Source organism: Physeter macrocephalus, chromosome 5 (genome assembly GCF_002837175.3).
Source record: "Physeter macrocephalus isolate SW-GA chromosome 5, ASM283717v5, whole genome shotgun sequence".
Classification (NCBI taxonomy): domain Eukaryota; kingdom Metazoa; phylum Chordata; class Mammalia; order Artiodactyla; family Physeteridae; genus Physeter; species Physeter macrocephalus.
Genome location: NC_041218.1, coordinates 38,727,583 through 38,754,442, shown reverse-complemented (window position 1 = coordinate 38,754,442; position 26,860 = coordinate 38,727,583). Strand labels below are relative to the sequence as shown.

The window sequence follows — 26,860 nt, the reverse complement described above, 5'->3', positions numbered from 1 at the left end:
TACATGGAGCTGGGAGGTCTCTGGTGGACCAGTGTCCTGAACTTGGCTCTCCCACCTCAGAAGCACAGGCCTGATGCCTGGCCAGAGCACCAAGACCCTGTCAGCCACACAGCTCAGAAGAAAAGTGAGAAAAAAACAAAGAAAAAAATAAAATAAAGTTATTAAAATTAAAAATTATTAAAAATAAAAAAAATTTTAAGTAATTTTAAAAAAAGAAAGAGAGCAACCAAACCAAAAAACAAATCCACCAATTATAACAAGCGCTAAAAACTATACAAAAAAAGAAAAAAAAAGACAGAACCCTAGAACAAATTGTAAAAGCAAAGCTATACAGACAAAATCACACAAAGCAGCATACACACTCACAAAAAGAAAAAAATGGAAAAAAATATATATATCTTTGCTCCCAAAGTCCACCTCCTCAAATGGGGATGATTCGTTGCCTATTCAGGGATTCCAGATACAGGGTACATCAAGTTGATTGTGGAGATTTAATCCGCTGCTCCTGAGGCTGCTGGGAGAGATTTCCCTTTCTTTTCTTTGTTCGCACAGCTCCTGGGGTTCAGCTTTGGATTTGGACCCTCCTCTGCGTGTAGGTCGCCTGAGGACGTCTGTTCTTCGCTCAGACAGGACGGGGTTAAAGGAGCCGCTGATTTGGGGGCTCTGGCTCACTCAGGCCGGGGGGAGGGAGGGGTACGGAATGCGGGGCGAGCCTGTGGTGCAGAGGCCAGCGTGACGTTGCACCAGCCTGAGGCGCGCCTTGTGTTCTCCCGGGTAAGTTGTCCCTGATCACGGGACCCTGGCAGTGGCGGGCTGCACAGGCTCCCGGGAGGGGAGGTGTGGATAGTGACCTGTGCTTGCACACAGGTTTCTTGGTGGCGGCAGCAGCAGCCTTAGCATCTCATGCCCGTCTCTGGGGACCGCGCTGATAGCCGCGGCTTGTGTCTGTCTCTGGAGCTCATTTAGGTGGCGCTCTGAATCCCCTCTCCTCACGCACCAGGAAACAATGGTCTCTTGCCTCTTAGGTCCAGACTTTTCCCGGACTCCCTCCCGGCTAGCTATGGCGCACTAGCCCCTTCAGGCTGTGTTCACGCAGCCAACCCCAGTCCTCTCCCTGGGATCCGACCTCCGAAGCCCGAAGCCCGAGCCTCAGCTCCCAGCCCCCGCCCGCTCCAGCGGGTGAGCAGACAAGCCTCTCGGGCTGGTGAGTGCTGGTCGGCACCGATCCTCTGTGCGGGAATCTCTCCGCTTTGCCCTCCGCACCCCTGTTGCTGCGCTCTCCTCCGTGGCTCCAAAGCTTCCCCCCCTCCGCGCCCCCCACCACCCCGCAGTCTCCGCCTCGAAGGGTCTTCCTAGTGTGTGGAAACCTTTCCTCCTTCACAGCTCCCTCCCAGAAGTGCAGGTACCTCCCTGTTCTTTTGTCTGTTTTTTTCTTTTTTCTTTTGCCCTACCCAGGTACGTGGGGAGTTTCTGGCCTTTTGGGAGGTCTGAGGTCTTCTGCCAGCATTCAGTACATGTTCTGTAGGAGTTGTTCCACATGTAGATGTATTTCTGATGTATTTGTGGGGAGGAAGGTGATCTCCACGTCTTACTCTTCCGCCATCTTGAAGGTCTCCCTGGCCTCTTTATTAACTATTTCCCCCCTTGATTTACTACAAATCTTTTTTGTATGCATTTTGTTAATAAATTCTTTACCTTCTTTCAACTCGACACACTGTCACTGTTAGCAAAGCTTTCCTATTATTTCTTCAAGTTCTTACTGCTCTCTAAAGATCCTTTAGTAGAATAAATTTTTAATAAACCTGGAATATTTTAATGATTCATATTTAATTCTATGGTACAATTTATGTGAGACATACTACTCAAACTTAAGTATTTCCTATTGTATTGTCTTAGTACTCTACGGTAACTTTCCCGCAATCCAAATACACAAATCTTTGCAATGTAACTTATGACCTCTAAAAACCACAGTGAGCCGTATTACAATTATCATATCCGTCGCCAAATCAAACTGAGTCAGCCTCTCTGTCAGCAATTTCAAGAGCTATACAATTTTTAATAAAGTGAAACCTATACTTATTGTGCCTTCAGTAAATATCAATGTGACCTCCGAATGTGAGTAAACCTGTCACTAGATTATGCAGAGTTACCTTTTATAATAATGGGTCATTGAGGCGTCTCATTAATGTAAATAAACAATTACCAAAAAAAAAAAGTATTGCTGTTCTTCTTGGAAAGAATGTTTTCCTTAACTCCAAAATACTGATAAAGTTTGGTGGCTATCGCTTTAAGCCCTTTCCTTTTCTTATCAGCCACAGACACATTTCCCAACAACTACCACCCCCTCTCCAAAACAGTGCCTTTTTTTTTTTCTTGTAAAAGGGAAAAAAAAAAAAAAAAGTGGCAAGGTAGCTACTGACCTTAGATCAAACAAGGTGATATTTAAGTCTCATTTTGAGATTTCTTCCACATTTCCGGGACCTAAGCCATGAAACAGAATATGGGATCTAGGATCATTTCTTTTCTAAGAACAAGTGCACAGAGTGTTGACTGGTGGGAAATGCATCTGAAGTGGACAAAAGAGATGGAGATAACCAGAACAAGATTAACCATTAGAGCCAAAAACTCAACTCCCAGAATAAATGACAAGAGATAAAGAAATAAGATTTCTATAGCTTTCTTATTTTGAATAATTTTAAACAGAAAGTAAAGGATTTTGTGCTCATCCTCTTGTAAAATACCTGCCAACTTTTAATTTTTTGATTTTCAATAATTTCAATAATTTCAACCTTAAGCACTATTCATCCGATCCCTTTGACCAAAAATGCTCTGGTGTTCAAAGTCTCCTTATCTATTCTAAAATTTCTGTTTAATGTACCAACATGGCTTCTCTTCTTTACAAAAATGTCAAATCAATTTTGACTCCAGCTTCAAAAGTATGGAACAATACTTTTTCAATATTCTGAGAGATTGATTCTTATGTCTAGCTCTCTAACAATTCCATCTGGATTCTAAAACTATTTTCATGCAGTTTTTTTTAAATGGAAGAGACCTTAGAAATCAACTAGTCTATACCTCTTACTTTGCAGGTGCTAACACTTGACCCTAAGCGTAGTTAAGAAAACCTCTCCCAAGTCAATCAGCCAGTTAGTAAGTGATAACAGCTGAATGTAGTAAGATTTCCTGAAGCCTACTCCTATATTCTTGCACCAAGGAACTGGCAGGTAGAGGCTTACAAATTTGTTTTATGTAAAAGAAAATAATAACTTTTAATTAGTTAGGCAAGTAACTTAAAACAGTGTTTTTCAAATGCTTAATAAGAATCTTCTGTAAAAGTTCATCTCCTTATAAGAGTAGTATTATAACTGTTTGTATCTTTTCATTGCTTAACACAATTTTCTATTGCCACTCTAACAAATTAAAACAAACAAAGGGGTTTAAAATTAAAACAACAGCCATTTATAATCTCACCGTTCTCCAGGACTGAAGTCTGGCAGGTTCGGCTGGGTACTCTGCTTAGCGTCTCAGAAGGCCAAAATCAAGCTGCCGGCTGGCTGGTCTGGGCCCTTATCTAGAGACTAGGGGAGAGTTCATTTCCAGGATCATTAGGTTGTTGGCAAAATTCAATTCTGTGTAGGACGGAGGTCCTCATTTCCTTGCTGGCCTTTGGCAAAAGGTCGTTCTTAGTTTCTAGAGGCAGCTTGTTTTCCTCTGCTCACGGCCCCCGAATCGCCAAAGCCAGAAAAAGCACATCAAATCTTTCTCCCGCTTTGGATCGCTCTGACTTGTTCCACTGCATCTTCCTAACTTCCTCCTCTGCCTCTGCTTTTAAGGACTCCTGAGATTACATTGGGCCCACCTGGATAACCCAGGCTAGCCTCCTCACTGACAACTGAAGGTCAACCTTAATTACAACCACAAAGTCCCTTTGCCAGTACAAGGTAACATATTCATGGGCACAATATCTCATCATATTCACTGTCCTGGGCATTACGGCATGGAATCTTGAGGACCAAAATTCTGCCTACTACACTTAGCACCTGTTTTATTGACATAACCTTAAAGATTTACATTTTTTTTAACAGATCCTATTGTTCAAACTTAACGACTCTGACAAAAATGTAAATTTTCACCCCTAACATTTATACGTCCATTTCCAGGAATGGCTCAGATTGGCCCTGCTTAGGTCCAATCACAGGGCCAGCTTCATAGGGACACAACCAGTGCAATCACCCATGGGCCTGCACTCAGAAAAGCCCCACACTTGGGGCTTAATTAATGCTCTTCAGGTGCTATCTTGAAATTCTTAATACTTGGTTTTGTAAGTAAAGTCCTATAGACAATGGAGCATGTACTGAGGGTTTGTTTGAAAAAGAGTATATTTCTCTTTCATTTTTGCAGAATAGTTCCAATAGGTACAAAATTCTAGGTTGGGATTTTTTTTTTTCCTTTAGCACTTTAAAGATGTCATTCAGTTCTCTCCTGTATCCCCCCAATTGAAAAGTCGGCTATTATTTTTGCTTCTTTGAAGGTAATATCTTTTTTTTTCCTTTTAAGAGGTTTCTCTTTTTTTGGTTTTCAGTGGTTTGACTACCTACCCTGTGCCCTAATTGTGGTTTTTCACTGTATTTATCCTGATAGGATTTGTACTACTTCTTGATTCTGTAGGTCGATATCTTTCATGAGTTCTAGAAAATTCTTAGCCTTTATTTATTCAGGCTATTCCCCTCACCCATGGCCTAGATATTTTCTAACTGACCTATCAACCAGTTCACGAGCCTCCCCACAGCTGTGTCTAATTTGCTGTTAAACTCATCTACTGAGTCCTTCACTTCAGTTACACTAGTTTTCATTTCTAGAATTCCTTTCAATTCTTTTTCTAGATTCTGATTCTCTAATGTAATCCATCTTTTCATCAATTTTTTAATATATTGATTATAATTATTTTATAGCCCATGTCTGATCATTCCAAAAGCTAGAACACTATGAGAATGTTTCTAAAGATTGTTGTTTTATATTGTTTTAATCTTGGTCTTGGCTTGCGATAGGCATGGTTTATTTTTTATAGAATGTCAGGTACTGTGTTTAAAACTTATAGAGACTCTGCGTGATGTCTCTTGTTTCTGGCAATGACAGACGGTTAAAGTAAAGGCAGATCACCTTAAAATCAATTGAGTTTATCAGAGGCTGCATTTCAATTTTTGTAACTTATAGTCTATTTCTAGTTCTCTGTAACTCCTAGGATGTAGCCCTTCAGGGGTCCCAGTTAAAAGTTTAGAGTGTTTTACCAGGGTCCTGCATCTTCCTCCCTGAATTCTAGTTTGTGACCTCTTAGCAATGTGAAACTGCCAAAAATTATGCTCAGCATCTCCCATCTTAGCTGCCACTGCTTGGCTTCTCAGCCTCAGAGCCCGTACTGTCATTAAGTGACAAATAACCCAAGGTGAAAAGTGGCACTGAATACAGGGCTCACCTCAGTGTGTTTCTCTTCACTCTGGGATCTTTGCCCTTTGGTAGTACTACAATGCTTGTACATATTCTTTTTAATATAGCTTTCTCATTTTTTCAGTATGGGCCTTAGCTTGAAATAAACTAATCTATCATACCTGAAAGTGGAGATCAGATGTTGCTGATCGTAGTGGCTTCGCTTTATGTATGTATCCATACCTTATTGGTTCCAAAAGTATTAAACACAGGTTGACATACCTATGGGATAGTTTATTTTTCTGTGTTTTATCTTCTGCTTGAAAGCTAAACCATTTACTTCTTAAATTTTTCAATTATTTCTCTGTTAGAATTATTATTTCAACTTATATTCAAAATGTTTCTCCTTAATAGTTCAAGCTGACTCCTTATGTATAACATATAAGGTGTATTTGGGAGCACCTTCATTGTAAATGCTGTCTTGCACTTTTTTTAAAAATAGGGTAACAGTGTTCACAGAGACTGGATTTTTTTCACAATAAAAATAAGAAGTTACGTAAGTACCCACTATTTCAAAGAATGCTGCATGTATAACTTTGTTCTTTGACAACTTCTAGTCATCACTCAAAGCATATAAGATTTATGAAATGGGTTGAGCAGAAGCTATGGATATCTCCTATAGTTACATTACCATAAAATCTCAATAATTCAAAATTGAAATTTATGATCACTGAAACATCTCTATGCTATAATTTGAGCCTGAACTAAGAAAATGTTTTATTGTATAATTAAATGTATAAAAACTGTGAAGGCAGTTTATCCTACTCAAGAAAGGAAATTGCTTTTAAGGACTACCTTAAGGGCACCAACTTTCTGTATGCCTCTGAAGAGTATTTATAAAATCAGTTTAATCTATATCAGACAATAGCAACAATACTTACACTATCTCATTTTTAAAGTATTATTTGTAAATATACTTAGTAACGAATGCAAATTATTATGTGTAACTGAAAGTGCCAAAAACTAAATCTCTCATCAAAACAAATTGCAGCCCAGGATTTCACTCTCCAGCATTTTTACTATCAATTAATTAGAGACAAAAAACAAAAACCTAGGCACTTCTTCCTACCTATAGAACCTTTCTTTGAAAGTCATGTTATTTCTAAATTTGTGTTCCTGAAATGTACGATATTAACTACCAACTCAAAAAAAAAAAAATTCGCTCTAAACCAAAAAAAACTAGGAATAAGTATAGATAGACTAGTATCACACTAGGAATCACAATTATATTCTCCCAGCTCAACAGATTAACTGGCTTTTAATACAATTATAGGTCATTATTCAGTATTATCATTGCCCTGGGCATTTGTTTCAAAACATGAATTTTGTATTTTAGCAGACTGCAATTAATTTCCCTTGGTGGGTCAAAGTACCTTTAAAGATTTATGAGCACTCAAGACACAAAGGAACAACTAGCACCTTTCCCCCCACCCCCCGCCCCCAAAGGCTCTATTCTATTTCATCTATTTCCCTGGCTCAATTCTTCATAACTCTTTGCTCATATTTACTGCTACAGATGTAGCCATCACAGTCAGAAAATGGCAATTAGTTTAGCATGTTGCAAACCAGCTGTCAAAATTGTATGCAGACTGTATGTTCGTAATAAAGTATTATTGCTATTAATAAAGAGACAACATTTCAGGAACCACTGTATCAGAAATTTCATTACAGAAATGGGGATAATCTGATAGATGTAGAGATACAAGGGTCTGCATGACTTCTTTGCTAAGAATGAGTAAGTATCCTCAACCAAACCATCACCACAGTATACAGAGGCTTTATAGTTTGACAATTAAGAACACTGGATTTGATGGGAAGCCCTTCAAACCTTCGCTCTTCCATTTACCAGCCAGCTGTATGTTCACAAGCAAGTTACTTAGCCTCTTGTACCTCAGTGTTCTCATCTATAAAATAGGAATAACAACAGTACCTACTTTACTGGGGTTTATTTTAGTGAGGATTAAATAAAAATGAATGTAGAACTAAGCCCAGTGACTGGAAAATGATAAAGTCAATAAATATTAAAAACTGTTGTGAGGCACATGAAAAGATGCTCAACATCACTAATTATTAGAGAAATGCAAATCAAAACTACAATGAGGTATCACCTCATACCAATCAAAATGGCTATCAACAAAAAATCTACAAACAATAAATGCTGGAGAGGGTGTGGAGAAAAGGGATCCCTCCTACACTGTTGGTGGGAATGTAAATTGGTGTACTCACTATGGAAAACAATATGGAGGTTCCTTAAAAAACTAAAAATAGAGCTACCATATGATTCAGCAATCCCACTCCTGGGCATATATCCGGAAAAGACAAAAACTCTAATTCAAAAAGATACATGCACCCCAATGTTCATAGCAGCACTATTTACAATAGCTAAGACATGGAAGCAATCCAAATGCCCATCAAGAGACAACTGGTGAGATATATGTAAGAAGATGTGAGTAGAAAGATACACACACACACACACACACACACACACACAAACATATACATATACACAATGGAATATTACTCAGCCATAAAAAAAGAATGAAATATTGCCATTTGCAGCAACATGGATGGACCTAGAAAATATCATACTGAGTGAAGTCAGAGAAAGACAACTATTATATGATATCACTTACATGTGGAATCTAAAAAATAATACAAATGAATATATGCAAAACAGAAACAGATTCACAGACATAGAAAACAAACTTATGGTTACTAAAGGGGAAAAGGAGGTGGAAAGGAATAAATTAGGAGTACGGGATTAATAGATACAAACTGTACACATAAAATAGGTAAGCAACAAGGATTTACTATATGGCACAAGGAAGAATATTCAGTATCTTGTAATAACCTGTAGTGGAAAATATTCTGAATCACTGTGCTGTGCACCTGAAACTAACACAATATTGTAAATCAACTATACTTCAGTAAAGAATAAATAAATAAATGATTTTTTAAAAATAAAGGGACTTCAGTGCTACAAGAAAAAAATATTGTGGTTACTTTTTTTTCTCTCTGTAGATTGCATGTCTTTTTCCCTTTGCCTTTGGACTTGATCATCCCAACACTTTCACCAACACAGTGTTTTCCTGTCTTTGGGAGTCTGCTTTGCTTCATAGGAGAAACATTAGTATTTTTCCACCTCAGACTTTAGGATTTCATCTTAGTTCACCTTAGACACACTCCAGGAAAGCAGCAGTGTACAATGGAAAAAGGTTTAGACACAGAATTTGTCCAACTGAAACGTAATGTGTGTCACATAGGTAATTTCAAATTTTCTACGAGCCACATTAAAAAAGGAAGAAGCAGGTGAAATTAATTATAATAATATATTTTATTTGACTGAACATATCCAAAATATTAACATTTTAACACGCAGCAGTAGCCACACTTCAAGTGCTCAATAGCCACATATGCCTACTATATCAGGCAAGAGAGATTTAGAGTCAAATGGACCTGGATTCAAATTCTAGCTCTGCCAATTACTTGCTATTTACCTGCCAAATCTCAGGTTCATCACATTAAAAATAACTATGTCCACAAGATTTAATGTATACAGAAGTAGCAATATAATGTTGTACATATGAAACATATAATGTTATAAACCAGTTACCTAAATAAACAATAAATTAAAAAATAAATGTCTACCACCCACAAAAATAAAATAATAACTATCTCCAGATACTGTTATGAGAATTAAAATGGCATACACAAAGCACTTGACGCAAGGCCTGACATACAGGGGTGCTCATTAAATGAGAATTCCCTCACCCTAACCTTCTACTCTAAAACTGAATGCTGGCTCAATATAGAATAATCTGTGCCCTAGCCTTAGTTCCTTCCCTTCTACCCCTACTACAAACTATAGCCTTTTCCCCCACCTTCACAGCTCTACCTCCTGGCTTCCTAGCATCTGTAAACTTCACTGTGTGGACTTCTAGAAGCCATGGAACCTCTCAGTCATGACCTAAGTATGAGGTCCTAAGAAGTGAAGAGACCTGTGCCTGAAAACTTCCTTCTCCTCTGACCTGGTCTCATCCATCTCCCCAACACTTGCCACTGCTGCAGCTTCCCCGGCAACTGCCATCAACAGCAATGCTTCCTCACCAGAGACAGACTGACCCTCCAACACTGAAAAGGATCATTCTATAAAATAACTGGCCAGACCCTCCAAAAGTGTCAAGGTCAAAAAAGATAAAGAGTGACCAAGGAACTGTCACAGATTAAAAGAGACTAGAGAGACACGAAAAATAAAAATGAAATACAGGATTCTGGGTAGGATCTTGGTATAGAAAGAGGACATTAGTGGGAAAACCAGTGAAATTCAAACAAGGTCTGTAGACTAGTTAATAGTATTATACCAATGTCAATTTCCTGGTCTCCATAATTGTCCTGTGGTTGTGTATAATGTTAAAATTGGGGGGATATAAGATGAGTAAGGTCTGAGGAGCTAATGTATAACATGGTGATGATAGTTAATAACACTGTATTATATAACTGAACTTGGCTAAGAGAGTAAATGTTCTCCGTGTCCCTCCCTCCCTCCCTCCCCCCCATCTCTCCCCCCTCACTCACACACACACACACACACACACACACACAAACACACACGGTAAATACGTGATTGACGTGTTAATTAACTTGATGGGGGGAATTCTTTCACAATGTGTACATATTCAATGTATACAATTCATCCCAGTGTACACTTTAAATATATTACAATTTTGTCAATTTTACCTTAATAAAACAGAAAAAAAATTAGGGGTATATGGGAACTCTCTATACTATTTTTACAACCTTTCTTTAAATCATTTCAAAGTGAAAAGTTAAAACACTTTTAAATGTGATTATTTGAAACTTTATTATGAAGGAACCTCTGTCTCAATGGATGGTAATTGATATATCATTATAAAATAGTGCTACTTATGCTAAGTCTATGGCAGTAAGGCCATCACACAGGTTAATGAAAAGTCGATTCCAAGGTATAGAAAATCCACCTTAATCACCACTATTAGTTTGCAAATCCACTAAGAGAGTATGATGTCACCTTACACTCTAACACTGAGGACTTGATGACAGCAAATAATGTTTTGTGCGACCAGTAACGTTATCAAACAAATACACCGTTTGATTTAACATTACTGAATAATGTGCTTAAACAGTAGCCCCACTGCTACCAACAGAAAGAAAGTGACAGGAAAAGGAAGAGATGCAAAGAAGCGTATTCCAATATGCACACTTCCCCCACCCAGACCTTCCTTGCTTTAGGAAACGGCCTTGGTCAATAAGCTCTGAATGAAATTTCTTACAATAGAAGTGTGCTCTGCTACATCCTGTGTTCCTGTAACATGAATTAGCTCATAGGCAACTGGTGAGAAAGAATGGAGAAAGAGGGCTTCCCTGGTGGTGCAGTGGTTGAGGGTCCGCCTGCCGATGCGGGGGGGGCGCGGGTTCGTGCCCCGGTCCAGGAGGATCCCACGTGCCGCGGAGCGGCTGGGCCCATGGGCCATGGCCGCTGAGCCTGTGTGTCCGGAGCCTGTGCTCCGCGGCGGGCGAGGCCACAGCAGTGAGAGGCCTGCGTACCGCAAAAAAAATAAATAAATAAAAAAGAATGGAGAAAATTTTCAGTATGAAGCAGAAGCTGCACTGGTTCACATCTGATTTTCTTCCCAGATCATTAATGTTTTGCCTCGTTAATAATAACTGCTGAAGGCTAAGTACACTAAAGGCAGCAGGCTAAGAAGGAATCAGTACTATACATTCAACTTTTCTCCTAGAATTGCTTAAAGCAAGGTTAACCGGGATCTTTGTTTTCAAAAAAAAATAAAGTTATAAATAAATAAATAAAACAAAGTAACACAAAACAATGAGCTGAGCATACATCTCTGGGATCAGGACATTTTGTACAAAGCTTGCAATCTTTCCTCTACTTGCAACTTCTGATAATAATGCCCCTGGCCCTTGTAAATATAGATAGCCTCAACCCTTCCTTATATAGTCTTCCATCAAGCTACCTTAACCTTTCTGGTTTTAAGTAAAATCCGACATTTACTGCAGTGTTTATTTATTAGAAAGTTCATATGTCTTTTAAATGGTGCTATTGGAATTGTTGTTATTTTCATTAGTGCTCTGGTTACAAACATGCATAAGCCCTAGTAACTTAAGTATGAATTTACGAACTACGTTTTCCAGAAATGCATGTATAATATTATCGTAGAAACGCTGCATTTCCACATACTCTGAATACATAAAATGCTGTCCGAGGATAATTTAAAATATAAACTGTCAAACTACCCTGTTTCCAAAGATTACTTATATATCAATAAAATGTCTTATTAATACAAATATTATATTTATATTTAGCCATAAATTCAAAATTTAGTCATGCATTTCCATATTAGTCACACGTTTCTTACATAGATAGGATATTCTAATGTAAGGACGTGTCTAGAAAGCATTTTTGTTCATAATTTAAACAGTGTCTTTTACTATATTACATCATGCTAAAGAAGATTTTAGTATAAGACTTTTGGTTCATAAAAAGAAAGCAACAATTACTGCTTAATGATTATTTGTTATTAAATAACATGATACCAATCACTAAGCATTCTTATATGTAAATAGCTCCTGCTAGCAACAAGCATTATGAAAGAATATTTGTGTTATTTCTACATGACAGAGATATAGCACAATTAACTCACTAAAAATACAGTTCAACCGAAGTAGCTACAATTCAGTATATCAACCTCAATTTGAATACACTATTTATGAAATTAATTTATATAATAAATATCAATTACTTTAATATTTACATAAATGAATAGTGTTCTCTTTTTTACATAGTCTATGATATGCTAGGGTACTGTTATGGACCCATGCAACCCTGAATTTTAAGAAGCCTTTTTTTTTTCCCAACTACCTATTCAAATTCACTTGGTTAGAGATAGTCATTATGTTTCTCATAGAAAAAAGTTACTGCACAATTGTCTGCTTATAGTGTGACCTGTTTCACTTGGGTGGGTATCCTCTCCACCACTAAGTGAGGATGTAACCTTGTCAAACCAAAGGCAAAAGAATAATGAGTGCACGACAGGCTAACCCAGCATGGAAAGTTGGTTGCAGAAGGAGTTGTTGCAGAAGGAGGTTGCAGAAACAGTTCCCTGAATGACAAAATAAAAGTATACTCCAAAGAATAGGTTAATATTAAAGAAAGCACTCAAGAACATGAGAAGCATTTAATTCCCATCCTTGGATGGCTGCCATACAAAACTTCACTCAAATTTATTTCATCAGTTACTGACCAGATTTACTTAATATGTTTTCAAATCCTGCTAGAACAGGTTTGACTGAGACACATTTAGAAAATATCTATTTCCACAAAGTACTAGCCAAAGGTAAGTATGAACTAGTAGATAACGTTTTGCTTTTACCAATTATAAATTATCACCCAACAAAAAACAATCATTCCAATTCAAGAATCAGAACTATAAGTTGGAAGTCTTCACCAAACAGGAGGATTTTACTATCATTAAAACAAGTAACAATAATTGCTACATTAATTGCCACCCCAAAGCACTAACTGGCATAACAGGGAATCGTATTAAAACATCTTTATAAGTAGCTGAAACCAGCAGAAATTAGGCAAGTTCTGTTGCAGTCTTCTCAATGTAAATTTACTTTTAAAATAAACAAACAAATCTCAAGCATGTACTAGGACTATCATTGTGTCAGTTATGTACATTTTGAAATTCCTTTTCTACACTATGATTAGAATGAAATTCTTGTTCCGGACCAGTCTTAATACTTTAACAGAGAAACAGTGCCACCTTTTGGTCCCAAACAAAAGCCTCCAGTCTACTAGTCTTCCAAACTTGCTTTTTTCAGTTAAATTATCGATATATATAAATGCCACTGAATTTCATGTCACAATTATCATCGTCTAGAAATATTTTGTAGCTACACAGCTAATAAACCATGAGAGTAACTTAAGAGTTGCTTCCAAAATGTGGAATTTCAAAATTACCCAAATACCAAGTTCATGTACTCTAGATCATCAATATAATAATTTCTAATCAACATTTCATTAAACACGTTCTGCCAAATCCAGGTATATCAGTCAACTGATATATTTTAAGTATAAAAGAAAAATCCTTTCTTATAGCACTGTCATATTTCAAAATTGATTTTGAAAAATGCATTATATCAATATTTTAAATGGACCTATTAATTTAATAATTGATAACATGGTATAAACAGTGAATTACTAGTTAAATCAGATAATTATAAATAATCTTATATATGAATATAGTATGTTTCTGATTTACTTACACTAATGACACAATGTCACCACGTTGTACTTCAAAATTCCTCACTTTCCAGTGGTTCAAAAGCACCACATCAGATGACTGACTCCCCCCAGGATTCAAAGAAGGCTAAAAAATAAGATGAAAGAGACACATCTATCATTTGTATTTTTCATTCTTCATGGTTCCTTGTACTTCATAGCTGTAGTGCAGTGCAATAAAACATTTCTAATATGGTAGCTTTCAACAAATTGCTGTTCTAAAATAACTGCAAATGTTGAGTTTTCAAAAAGGCTCATTGGGATTCTTCACAGAGAACTAGAAAAAAAAAAAATACATTACCAATACTTATGTGAAAAGTGCTAGATATTCAAATCTTTACTAAACTCCAACAAAGAGCATGGAAACCTGTAAGAAGAATTAAAAGGAAAAAGTGAATCAAACCTCCCAACAAAATATTCGGATAGGATCTAATTCCACAGTTAAGTACACATTATCATTCCATCTGGAGAAAAGAAGAAATAATCTCAAATCAACCAAGAAAACACCCATATGAAGAGTAAAGGGACCAGAAGAAACAAGTGATGGGATAATCTTGGAAAATATGGGAATTTGCCAATTTGACCTCTCTTTTCTCCAGAGAGCATGCAACAAGGGTCCTGGCTCCAGTTTAAGCCTAATAAGTAACCTTCACCTTAGAATTCAGACAAGTCTAGATGTGCCTAAGGATTGATGAGGCAAAAACTGAGAAACATTTTGTGTAAGAATTCATCTGAAGGTCAGGAATCATCTAGGCATAAAAAACTGACTGAGGAGCCATAAAGCCAACATACCTGTCACCTGGACAGGGGTGCAGAAAAAGCCAACGGATATCAAGTCTGAAACCTGATGGTGGACAAAAGAATGAGAAAAAGTAGGAGAGTTTTTTCACCATTGACCCTCCAGGGTCTCTGAGAACGTCATAGGGGAAACAGCAATTTCTGCGGTGGTGGGAAAGGTACCAAACTACAGCTGAGGCGCTGCACCTTCACAGATGGTGGCAGCAAGAGGAGACACAGCCACAGCAACCAGGGCAGGAGTGAGGAAAACAGTGCATGCCAGATAACAGCCCATCCCTGAAGCAGTAGTGACATACTCTTTTTTAAAGATTCCTGGTATTACTTGTAGGTTCTACAAAGCAGATGTGGGCAAAGCTGTGGAAATTTTGCCTGGAGGCTATTATCATGATCTAATTTTTGACTCCCCAGATTTTTTGTGGCCAAAAAATATTGGCTATCCTTGGGGGTCTCAAACCCTTCTACAGCTTCTGCAACTCCTTTATGGGATAATGCCTAAATATCTCTAACTTTAGTTTTGAATTCCCTGCTAATCATCACTTGACTATCTGACATAAAATTCAACATGATTAAATGGAATTTGTCATCATTTCCTAGCAAAACAATTTTCTTCCTTATTTTCTTACATCCTATTTACCATTTTCCCAGTCAACCAAATCTTAATTTTCTTTTTACTTCATATCCAACCAGTCACCAAGCTAAAGGGATTTTCTTTTCATGATATCTTTCACTTATAGCCCATCTTGTCTCCTCTCTACCATCATATTTCAAGCACCAGTCATCATATAACTTCATGCACCTATACTAGTCAGTCTCTCACCTCCAACTCAAAAGTGCATGATTCTATTTCTTTATAACTATAAAATCTTAAGTTACTTAACTTTATTATACTCCAATTTCCTTACTAGTAAAATGGTGATATTTAGTAACTATTCTCTAATTAATAATTAAATAATAATAATAGCCAATACTTGCCGAGTACTTACCATGTGGAAGACATTGTTCTAAGGGCTTTACAAATATTAACTTATTCGGTGAGCTCGTGCATTTAAAGTGCTTAGAATAGTTCTTAGCCATAGTTAAGCTCTCAGTAACTTCTATTATTGATATTACTAAATCACAACTTTAATTAGAGGTAGTTTTGTACCGTTCCCCCAGGTTCCTCCTCTGGCTCTATCCCTAATAAGGAACAGAGCTGATATGGCAGGATAAATCCAAGGGGCTTTGTTGGGCCATGGTGCTAGGGTATGGAGCTTTTGCCATCACACAGTAGGATTAAGCTAAAAGTCACGCTTCCATAGGGGTTTATTCTTTCTCATCCATGTTTCTCATTCATATTCTCTATTTCTTCCTCTCCCTCTCTGTCTTTGAGTTCTGTATCTTGCAAGTCCTTTCCCCTTATTTCTTTGAATTTCTCTTCCTACATAATTGATGTGGCAAAGGTGGCCTAGGGGGAGACCACCTGCACATAAAGAGAAAATCTCCTTTCCATTGCACTTGCACTGGGTCCATTTCTTTTCCTTGCCATCATAGTTAAGAACAAAAGTGATTTAATTATTTCCAACTGCTCTTCCTTAGTGTCTTTTATTGTTTTTCAAAAGTTTGTGATTACACCTCTTAATAAGAAAGACATTTTACACTTTACCTAATACACACATGCACGAATACACACATCTGAACAAAATGCCACAAAATAATAATTACCTTTACTTCATACACCCTGATATTTTCTTTCTCTCTTAATCCATGTTTTTAAAATTCTGTCTATAGCCAACCATATTAATTTCCCATCCACTATTATTGATTTGCAACCTACAAATAGTTGTAACCCACAGTGCTAACATCATAGCTTTAGATGATTCTCCTTTAACCATTATCCTATGAAGGCTGCTTTCTTCTGGAATTCTACCATCAGTTCTTTCATCTCTGCTTTATATTATTTCCTTAGAAAAGATAATCAATATTCTCAGTTGCAAATACCACCCATATACCTATGACTGTTAAAAGTGAAGTCCCAAATCACTTCCTCCTCTTTACTCAATACATAGCGCTGCATACTACAACACTTCGCATACTGTGATGTCAGTTTTATTTACCTGTCTCCACATCTAAACAGGAAGCACTTTATCCATTATTGTGACCCCTAGTTAAATTTATACCCTACCCCCCAACTGCATTTCTGAAATTCTAGAACATAATTCTAATTGGTTGATGGGCATCAAATTTGATCAAGCCATTCCCTTACTTAAAATCCTTCACTAGCTTCCTGACACTACCAACATGACTGTCTTCAACATAAAAATCAAGAGACATATGATCTGCAGGACCCTACCAATCCCCACTTACACAGTTCCTACAAGCTACACTAAACCCCAAGCAGTGCTCTCTATACACAGGTTAGTTCCTCACGCTCCCAAGGCATCATCTAAGCAAAATTCCTGCCTGAAATGTTTCCCCCTCTTTCCCTCTTCCCACAATCTGTTTAACTCATACTTCAAAACAACACTTGAGGGCCCCTCCCCGTCGCCACGTTGTTCCCTCGGTGCTGCACGGGAGCAACTGCACGCGGACCCGGGCAGTGCCGCCGACGCCTCCTGCCCGCCGGGTCCTCGACCCTCTCTCTTTCCTCACTGCACCCGGACGGGCTGGCCCACAGCTCTCGGGCTTCCTCTGTGGGGCCGCGAGAAACTCCCTGCGCTCCTATAATGAGCCTGGCCCAGTGGCGAACGGCTTTTCCTGCGGTCCGTGTCCAAGAGGATCTTCCCGACAGCCCTAGAGATAATGATGATATTTGAACTGAAATCAGAGATCTTGAGATTAAAAATGGCAGGAAAATCATTGCTTTTTAAAGTAATTCTCCTTGGAGACGGTGGAGTTGGGAAGAGTTCTCTAACGAACAGATACGTGTCTAATAAGTTGGATACCCAGCTCTTCCATACAATAGGTGTAGAATTTTTAAATAAGGATTTGGAGGTGGATGGACATTTTGTTACCATACAGATTTGGGACACGGCCAGTCAAGAGTGATTCAGAAGCCTGAGGACGCCATTTTACCGAAGTTCTGACTGTTGCCTGCTTACTTTTAGCGGCGATGATTCTCAAAGCTTCCAGAACTTGAGTAACTGGAAGAAAAAGTTCATATATTATGCGGATGTGAAAAAGCCCAAAAGCTTTCCTTTTGTGATTTTGGGTAACAAGGTTGACATCAGCGAGCGGCAGGTGTCTGCAGAGGAAGCTCAAGCCTGGTGCAGGGACAACAGTGACCATCCTTACTTTGAAACAAGTGCAAAAGATGCCACGAATGTCACAGCGGCCTTTGAGGAAGCAGTTCGAAGAGTGCTTGCTACCGACGATAGGTCAGATCACTTGATTCAGACAGACACAATTAGTCTGCACCGAAAGCCCAAGCCCAGCTCATCTTGCTGTTGAAGTTAGAGAGGTTGCCCGTGCAATCTAACCAGCTCACACGCTTGCACAGATAAGCACAGGGTGGAGACGAGAATTAGTGTTTGCAGCGATGGATCATGTACTCATAAAATTAACCATATTACTGCCTTGTTAGTGGGTGGGAGAAGGGACACATCCACTCACAGGAGACTCTATTTACTCAGTAATGGCACCTTACATTTATAAGTTGTAACGGTTGTCTAATAATGTTTAATTTAAATATGTATGTTACAGAGCCAATAAATGAGATGACCAAGACTTTATAATTAAAACAAAACACTTGAGTATTCTAGAAGTTACTGTTTTTTCCCTAGGAAAATGGAGAACTACTTTTTCTATGTGTATATTTTTATGTAATTAGCATTCTGTTCCTGGTTCAGGGAAAACATGTCCTAAAGCAATAATGTTAGATATTAAAGATTAAAATCCAGAAAAAAAAAAAAACAACTTGAATTCCGTGAGGCAACCTCAGAGGAATTCTTTCCTATCACTCCTTATCTCTCTTTCCCATTCCCATCTTCAGTCTCCATTAGGTGATCAAAACTCCCAAGTTCCCCATCAAAACCTGGGACTGCTGCTATCACAGCAGTTTTAAGCACATATTATAATTTTTGGATTGTCTCTCTCTCCGAGGGTCTATAAGCATTTTGAGAATAGATTATTTATGTCTGTGTTCTTGATACATGGGCAAGTAAGGATGTTAATAAATTTTAGTGGAAAAATTTTTTTTTAAATCAATTAATGAAATTTCCAAAGACTCCCCAAATCAACATGCCCAAAACAGAGACCATATTCCATCCTAGCCCCAAAATATACTTCTATACTCTCCTCCTTAGTTAACAGTATCACGACTCACCTTATCCCCCATACTAGAAAACTCTTGAGTCCTTCTCAACTCCTCTCTCCGAGTCACCTATCACCAGACTTTCCCTCTTCCCAGAATGCCTTTTCCCTACTTGGAAAAATTCTGTTTATCTTTCAGAGCCCAGCTCAGATGATGGTGACTTCTCTGTGAAGCCTTAAAACAAAACACAGCAAAACTTGAAGTTCCCTTGCAGAAATTAGGAAATTACATCCTGGTGCTCCATGGTTAGGGACAGAATAATCCCTATAGACTCAAATCTTGACACTTGCATTCATCTTTCCCTTACAGAATCAATCATCTACCAACTTTTCTAATGTTAATTGTTAGAACCAAAAGGTAATGCATTGTAAACAAAAGATTTATGTAGGGGAAAAAAAACCCAGAAGGAAGCACGTCTAATTTCAAGCAGTAAAATAGAATCATTAGTCAACACCTGGAAGACCTTGTTTGATTTTTTTAACAAAGGAAACAATAGTTTTCTTTTACCTCTCCTCTCCTCTACAAGGCTAAATTAATCATTTCCCCACCTGTGCTCCCTTAGCAATTTAGGTAAACTTCAGGGATAGCTCTTAAAACCGTATTACAGGTATCTGCCTATACATATGACTCTTTCACTGAAAGTTTCTCAATTGCAGGAACCATATTTTATTCATTTTTGTAGGTCCAATCCCAGAACAGTGGCTGGAAAATAGTATTTCTATACTTTGAAGTTTAAAAGATTAAAGGTGTTTGAAAGCATATTTAACTAAGATGTTTCCCAAGCAATGTACCTTATCTAAACAATGTATACATCTCTTGGACTTCCCTGGTGCCACAGTGGTTAAGAATCTGCCTGCCGGGCTTCCCTGGTGGCTCCGTGGTTGAGAGTCCGCCTGCCGATGCAGGGGACACGGGTTTGTGCCCCGGTCCGGGAAGATCCCACATGCCGCGGAGCGGGTGGGCCCAGGACCCATGGCCGCTGAGCCTGCGCTTCCGGAGCCTGTGCCCCGCAACGGGAGAGGCCGCAACAGTGAGAGGCCCGCGTACCGCAAAAAAAAAAAAAAAAAAAACTGCCTGCCAATGCAGGGAACACGGGTTCGAGCCCTGGTCTGAGAAGATCCCACATACCGCAGAGCAACTAAGCCCGTGCGCCACAACTACTGAGCCTGCGCTCTAGAGCCCGTGCTCCGCAAGAAAAAGAAGCCACTGCAATGAGAAGCCCGCACACCGCAATGAAGAGTAGCCCCTGCTCACCTCAACTAGAGAAAGCCCACGTGCAGCAACAAAGACTCAACGCAGCCAAAAATTAATTAATTAATTATTTTTAAAAAAAAATGTATACATCTTCCAAGAAAATATACTCTGGATGAGTAAGTTCAGTAAGAAATTTTTTGTGTTGCATCAAGTAGGCAATTTAAGCATTAGGAATAAAGTTGGACAGTGCTTTATTAGTATCCATAATAAGATAATGCTAATCAAAACAGAATAAAATTTTTTCTTTACAATTCATTTATAAATGTAAATAACACTTATGAATATGAATAACTCTTTTCATAAGGAGAAACTTTCTATAATTGGGAAACTGTTCCTATAGCACTATAAAAACCATAGTTGTTTGTACTTCAATTGAAATTTTTTCCAAAAATAAATACACTTTACTTCCTGAGTTTTCTAAAACAACTTTTCAGAAGAAAAATAATGCACTAACTTCAAAATGAAAATTTTATATAAGAAATGAAGAGAACTTCATTTGGATGATGCAATTTTAGAAAAATTAGTAAACCATGTTATTTCTTGGAAATTTTACATCTTGTTTTTCCCTGTGGTAAGGGCAGTTTGCTTCAGACAGAGCAAGCAATCTTTTCAAACCAAAGAAGGTATACACATGAAATCTAAATTAAAAGTCATAAACTTTGGGAACCCAATGTAACCAAAGAGTCCATATTTTCTTGTCATGTTGTTAATATTTTAAATCCTAGATTCCCAGAGATTACATCAAAATTATAACGAACTGAAAATAACAATGTTTTTTGAAGTAAGAAACCTCAGAGAATATTTAATCTAGGAGTTTCTTTTTTTGTTTTAATTGAAGTATAGTTGATTTACAATGTTGTGTTTAGTTTCTGGTATACGGCAAAGTGAGTCAGTTATATATTTTTTTCAGATTATTTTCCATATATATAAAACTGAATGTATTCCTACTGAATATAGTTCCCTGTGCTATAGAGTAGGACCTTATTGTTTATCTATTTTGCATGTAGTAGTTTGTATCTGCTAATCCCGAACTCCCTAATTTATCCCTCCCCGCACCTTCCCCTTTGGTAACCATAAGTTTGTTTTCTATGTCTGTGAGTCTGTTTCTGTTTTGTATATAAGTTCATTTGTATCATATTTTAGAGTCCACATATGTGATATTATATGATATTTGTCTTTCTCTTTCTGACTTACTTCACTTAGTATGATAATCTCTAGGTCCATCCATGTTGCTGCAAATGACATTAGTTCATTCTTTTTTTATGGCTGAGTAATATTTCTTTGTGTGTGTGTGTGCACGCACGCATGCATGCCTGTGTGTGTATATATATATATATATATATATATATCTCACATCTTCTTTATCCATTCATCTGTTGATGGACATTTAGGTTGCTTCCATGTCTTGGCTATTGTAAATAGTGCTACTATAAACATTGGGGTGCATGTGTCTTTTCGAATTAGAGTTTTCTCCAAATATTTGCCCAGCAGTGGGAGTGCTGGATCATACAACAACCCTATTTTTAGTTTTTTAAGGAACCTCCGTACTGTTTTCCATGGTGGCTGTACCAATTTACATTCCCACCAACAAGGTAGGAGGGTTCCCTTTCCTCCACAACCTGTCCAATCTAGGAGTTTCTACCTGTAACTCAAAATGTGTGACTGTGTCAGATGTTCCTGCTTGCAGTCAAGGAGATTTCCAGCAGCAAGGGGGAAAACACTGCTTAGTCATTGGGATCACCAACAAAGAAGAAAATAAACCCAAAAGCAGCTTTGCCCTTCTTTACTGCAGTGATTTACATTCTCACACAATCAATTCCTTAGCTTCCACTGTAGAGCACTAGGATTAAAAATCAAACAACTTAGTAAGTCTTTTGGACTTGTACACACTGTTGTATTTAAAATAGATAACCAACAAGGACCTACTACATAGCACAGGGAACGTTGCTCAATGTTCTGTAATAACCTAAATGGGAAAAGAATTTGAAAAAGAATAGACACATGTAAATGTATAACTGAAAAAAAGAAAGAAAAGAAAAAAAATCAAAGAACTTAGGTAAGTCTTTTGGATAGCCCTTGCTCTAAAGACAGAAAACTATGTTCAAAACTGGGCTCCACTTGCTTACTAGCCAGATTACCTGAAACAAACTATTTAATGTTTCTAAACCTGATTTCCATATCTATAAAGTGGGTATTGCAGTACCACCTACCTCATAGGGTTCTCATATGAGAATTAAATCAGAGGCTCCAGGAAACATTCTTAATAGTGCATGATACCAGACAACAAATAAGATGATAATGATGCCTACAGCAACAATAAGACAAAGGGAAACAAAATCAAGTACAATATCCTTTCCATAAGATTCAAGATAAGATGATTAAGCCTTTGCTTATTGCCCTGTTTTTTCTTTTAAAAACTGGCATCCCTCTTTTTATTGCTCTTCACTTTATTGTGCTTCACAGATATTTTGTTTTTACAAATTGAAGGTTTGTGTCAACCCTGCATCAAGGGTCTATCAGCTCTATTTTTCCAACAGTATATACTCACTTCAAGTCTCTGTGTCACATTTTGGTAATCCTAGCAATATTTCAAATTTTTCATTTATGATACTTGTTATGGTGATCTGTGGTCAGTAATCTTTGATGTTATTTTCATAATTGTTTTGGGGCACCACAAACTGTGTCCATATAAAACAGCAAATTTAATCGATAAATGTCGTGTGTGTTCTGACTGCTCCACCGACTGGTCATTCCCCCCACTCTGGCTTTCCCATTCCCTGAGACACAACAATATTGAAATTAGGCCAGTCGATACCCCTACAATAAGTGTTCAAGTGAAAGGAAGAGTTATACATATCTCACTTTAAATCAGAAGCTAGAAATTAAAACCATGAAACCCAGACTGGGACTTGAACCCACATTCTTTTAACTGAGATCACACACCTCGTCTCAGGACTTACTGAAGCTCAGGTTCTTGATGTCTCATGGCAGAAACAATTCAGTGAGAGACAAAGTGATAGGTAAGAAGTGGATTTATTTAGAGAGAAACACACTCCATAGACAGAGTGTGGGCCATCACAGAAGGTGAGAGAGGCACCAGGGTATGGGGTTGTCAGTTTTTATAGGGGCAGGTAATTTCATAGGCTAACGAGTGGGAGAAGTATTCCAGTTATTTTGGGGAAGGGGCAGAGATTTCCAGGATTGGGCCACTATACACTTTTTGATCTTTGATGGTCAGCCTCAGAACTGTTATGGAGCTAGTGGGTGTGTCATTTAGCATATGCTAATATATTACAATGAGCATATAATGAGATTCAAAGTCCACTGGAAGTCAAATCTTCCACCATCTGGACCTATTTGGTTCTAATTAGTTTATGTCATGTCCTCGGGCTATGTCATTCTTTTAAAGGTTGTGCCCTGCCCCTTTTCCTCCTGTTTCAAAATGATTAAGCTTAGTGACTAAAGGATGTGGAAAGCCAAGAAAAGCTGAAAGCTAGGCCTCTTAGGCCAGTTAGTCAAATTGTGACTGCAAAGGAAAAGTTATTGACAGAAAGTAAAAGTGTTACTCTAGTGAACACACAAATGATAAGAAAGTGAAACAGCCTTATTGCTGATGTGGAGAAAGTTTTAGTGGTCTAGAGAGAAGATCAAACCAGCCACAACATTCCCTTCAGCCAAAGCCAAATCCAGAGCAAGGTCCTAACTTTCTTCAATTCTGTGAAGGCTGAGAGAGGTGAAGAAGCTGCAGAAGAAAAGTGTGAAGCTAGCAGAGGTTGGTTCATGAAGTTTAAGGAAGGAAGCCATCTTCATAACATCAAAGTGCAAAGTGAAGCAGCAAGTGCTGATGTAGAAGCTGCACAAATTATCTAGAAGATCTAGCTAAGATAATTTATGAAGGTGGCTACACTAAACAACAGATTTTCAATGTAGATGAAATAGCCTTATACTAGAAGATGCCATCCAGAACTCTCATAGCTAGAGAAAAGTCAATGCCTGGCTTCAAAACTTCAAAGTACAGGGTGAGTCTCTTGTTAGGGGCTAATGCAGCTGGTAACTTTAAGCTGAAGCCAGTGCTCAATTACCATTCTGAAAATCATAGGGCCTTTAAGAATTATGCTAAATCTACTCTGCCTGTGCTCTGTAAATGGAACAACAAAGTCTGAATGACAGCACATCTCTTTACAACATGGTTTACTGAATATTTTAAGGTCTGTGGAGACCTACTGCTCAGAAAAAATATTCCTTTCAAAATATTACTGCTTATTGACAATGCATTTGGTCATCGAAGAACTCTGATGGATGTACAACAAGACTAATGTTTTCACGCCTGCTAACACAACATCCATTCTGCAGCCCATGGATCAAGGAGGAATTTCAACTTTCAAGTCTTATTATTTAAGAAATAAATTTTGTAAGGCTATAGCTGCCATAGTTAGTGATTTCTCTGATGAATCAGGGCAAAGTAAATTGAAAACCTTCTGGAAAGGATGCACCATTCTACATGTCATTAAAAACATTCATAATTCATGGGAAGAGGTCAAAATACCAACATTAACAGGAGTTTGGGAGAAGTTGATTCCAACCCTCACAGATTGACTTTGAGGTGTATAAGACCTCAGTGGAGGAAGTAATTGCAGAAATCGCAAGAGAACTAGAATTAGAAGTAGAGCCTGAAGATGTAACTGAATTGCACAATTTCATGATAACACTAAAGGATGAGGAGTTCCTTCTTACTGAGCAAATAAAGTGGTTTCTTGAGATGGAATCTACTCCTGGTGAAGATGATGTGAAGATTGTTGAAATGACAACAAAGGACTCAGAATATTACATAAACTTAGCTGATAAAGCAGTGGCAGGGTTTGAGAAGACTGACTCCAATTTTTTGAAAGAAGTTCTACTGCTATCAAATAGCAGTGCAGGCTACAGAGATATTTGTGAAAGGAAGAGTCAATTGATGCAGCAAACTTCATTTTTGTCTCATTTTAAGAAATTGCTACAAGGGACACGGCTTCGAGCCCTGGTCTGGGGAGATCCCACATGCCACAGAGCAACTAAGCCCGTGCACCACATCTACTGAGCCTGCGCTCTAGAGCCCGCGTGCCTAGAGCCCATGCTCTGCAACAAGAGAAGACACCGCAATGAGAAGCCCGTGCACCACAACCAAGAGTAGCCTCCGCTTGCTTCAACTGGAGAAAGCCCACGCGCAGCAACGAAGACCCAGTGCAGCCAAAAATAAATAAATAAAATAAATTTATTTAAAAAGAGAATTTTTTTATAAAAAAAATTCTTGGTGCATTGTTTCATTTCAGCTTAGCAAATAAAATAAATTTATTTTTAAAAAGATGGAAACTTTATTTTCTAATATGAATATTTATTGTTGTAAAATTCCTCCTAAGTGCTCTGTTACCTATATACCCCAAATGTTGCCATGTTATATTTTCATTTTTGTTCTATGCAAAATATTTTCTGATTTCTTTTGATAGTTCTCTTTGACCTGTGGATTATTAAGAAGTATCTGTTTAATTTCCAAGTGCTTGGAGATTTACCTGTTATCTTTTTATCATTGACTCCTGGTTTAATTCCATAATGGTCTGAGGACATACTTTGTGTGATTTCAGTTCTTTGAAATGTAATATTTGTTTCATATTGGTGAATATTCTGTGCAGACTTGGAAAAATGTTTATTCAATTGTTGAGTTTAGTGTTCTCTAAATTGTATGTAGTTTGTTGATGGTGTTATGCAGTTCTTCTATGTCCTTGCTGATTTTTTTTGTCTACTATTTCTACTACTGATAAAGAAACATACATGGTGTGGAAAAAAAAAAAGAAATTGCTAGAGCCACCCCAACTTTCAGCAACCACGACCCTGATAAATGAGCAGAAACAACAATGAGGCACAACCCTACACCAGCAAAAAGATTATGACTCACTAAAAGCTCAAAAGCTGGTTAGCAATTTTTAGCAATAAAGTATTGTATAATTAAGATACGTTCATTGTTATTTTTAGACATAATGCTATTGCACTTAATAGACTACAGAATAATGTAAACATACTTTTATATGCACTGGGAAATGAACAAACAAAAAAAAATCATGTGACTTGCTTTATTGTGCTATTGACTTTATTTTGGTGGTCTGGAACCAAGCTTGCAATACCTCTGAGGTACGCCTGAACTAAACTGGAAGTCCTCAGGCTGAAATTTTTACCACCATCACCCCCTGACTACTAAATTCTTGGTGCATTGTTTCATTTCAGCTAAGCAAATAAAGTAAGCATACTTCTACTTTGGATCTCAATTGTTCTGCCTCTAGGAATTAATCCAGAAAAAATTTCAATGTGCATAACTATTGAAAAATATCTTCTAGAAAAACATGATGCCTGGGCTTCCCTGGTGGTGCAGTGGTTAAGAATACGCCTGCCAATGCAGGGGACACGGGTTCGAGCCCTGGTCCGGGAAGATCCCACAGGCCACGGATCAACTAAGCCCGTGCGCCACAACTACTGAGCCTGCACTCTGGAGCCCACAAGCCACAACTACTGAAGCCCATGCGCCTAGAGCCCGTGCTCCACAACAAGAGAAGCCACGGCAACGAGAAGCCCGTGCACCACAACGAAGAGTAGCCCTTGCTCGCCGCAACTTGAGAAAGCCTGTGTGCAGCAACGAACACCCAGTGCAGCGAAAAATAAATAAA

At 38.0% G+C, this 26,860-nt stretch overlaps 1 protein-coding gene and 1 pseudogene across 17 annotated transcripts in view; one reads left to right on the top strand and one right to left on the bottom strand.

The window, feature by feature from the left end:
• Positions 1 to 26,860, bottom strand: part of IMMP2L (inner mitochondrial membrane peptidase subunit 2) — a 904,212-nt gene that overhangs the window by 809,598 nt on the left and 67,754 nt on the right. For 12 of the 17 annotated variants that reach the window (XM_028489867.1, XM_024127397.2, XM_028489863.1 and 9 more), the window contains exon 4: positions 13,813 to 13,916. In XM_028489867.1, the coding sequence (XP_028345668.1) occupies positions 13,813 to 13,916 (104 nt within the window). Of the gene's footprint in view, positions 1 to 361; positions 2,567 to 2,849; positions 3,579 to 10,260; positions 11,060 to 13,812; positions 13,917 to 26,860 lie in introns of those variants that run through there. The other 5 variants (XR_003679753.1, XR_003679752.2, XR_003679754.2 and 2 more) reach the window with 5 other exon arrangements.
• Positions 17,447 to 18,052, top strand: LOC102992995 (ras-related protein Rab-9A-like; annotated as a pseudogene).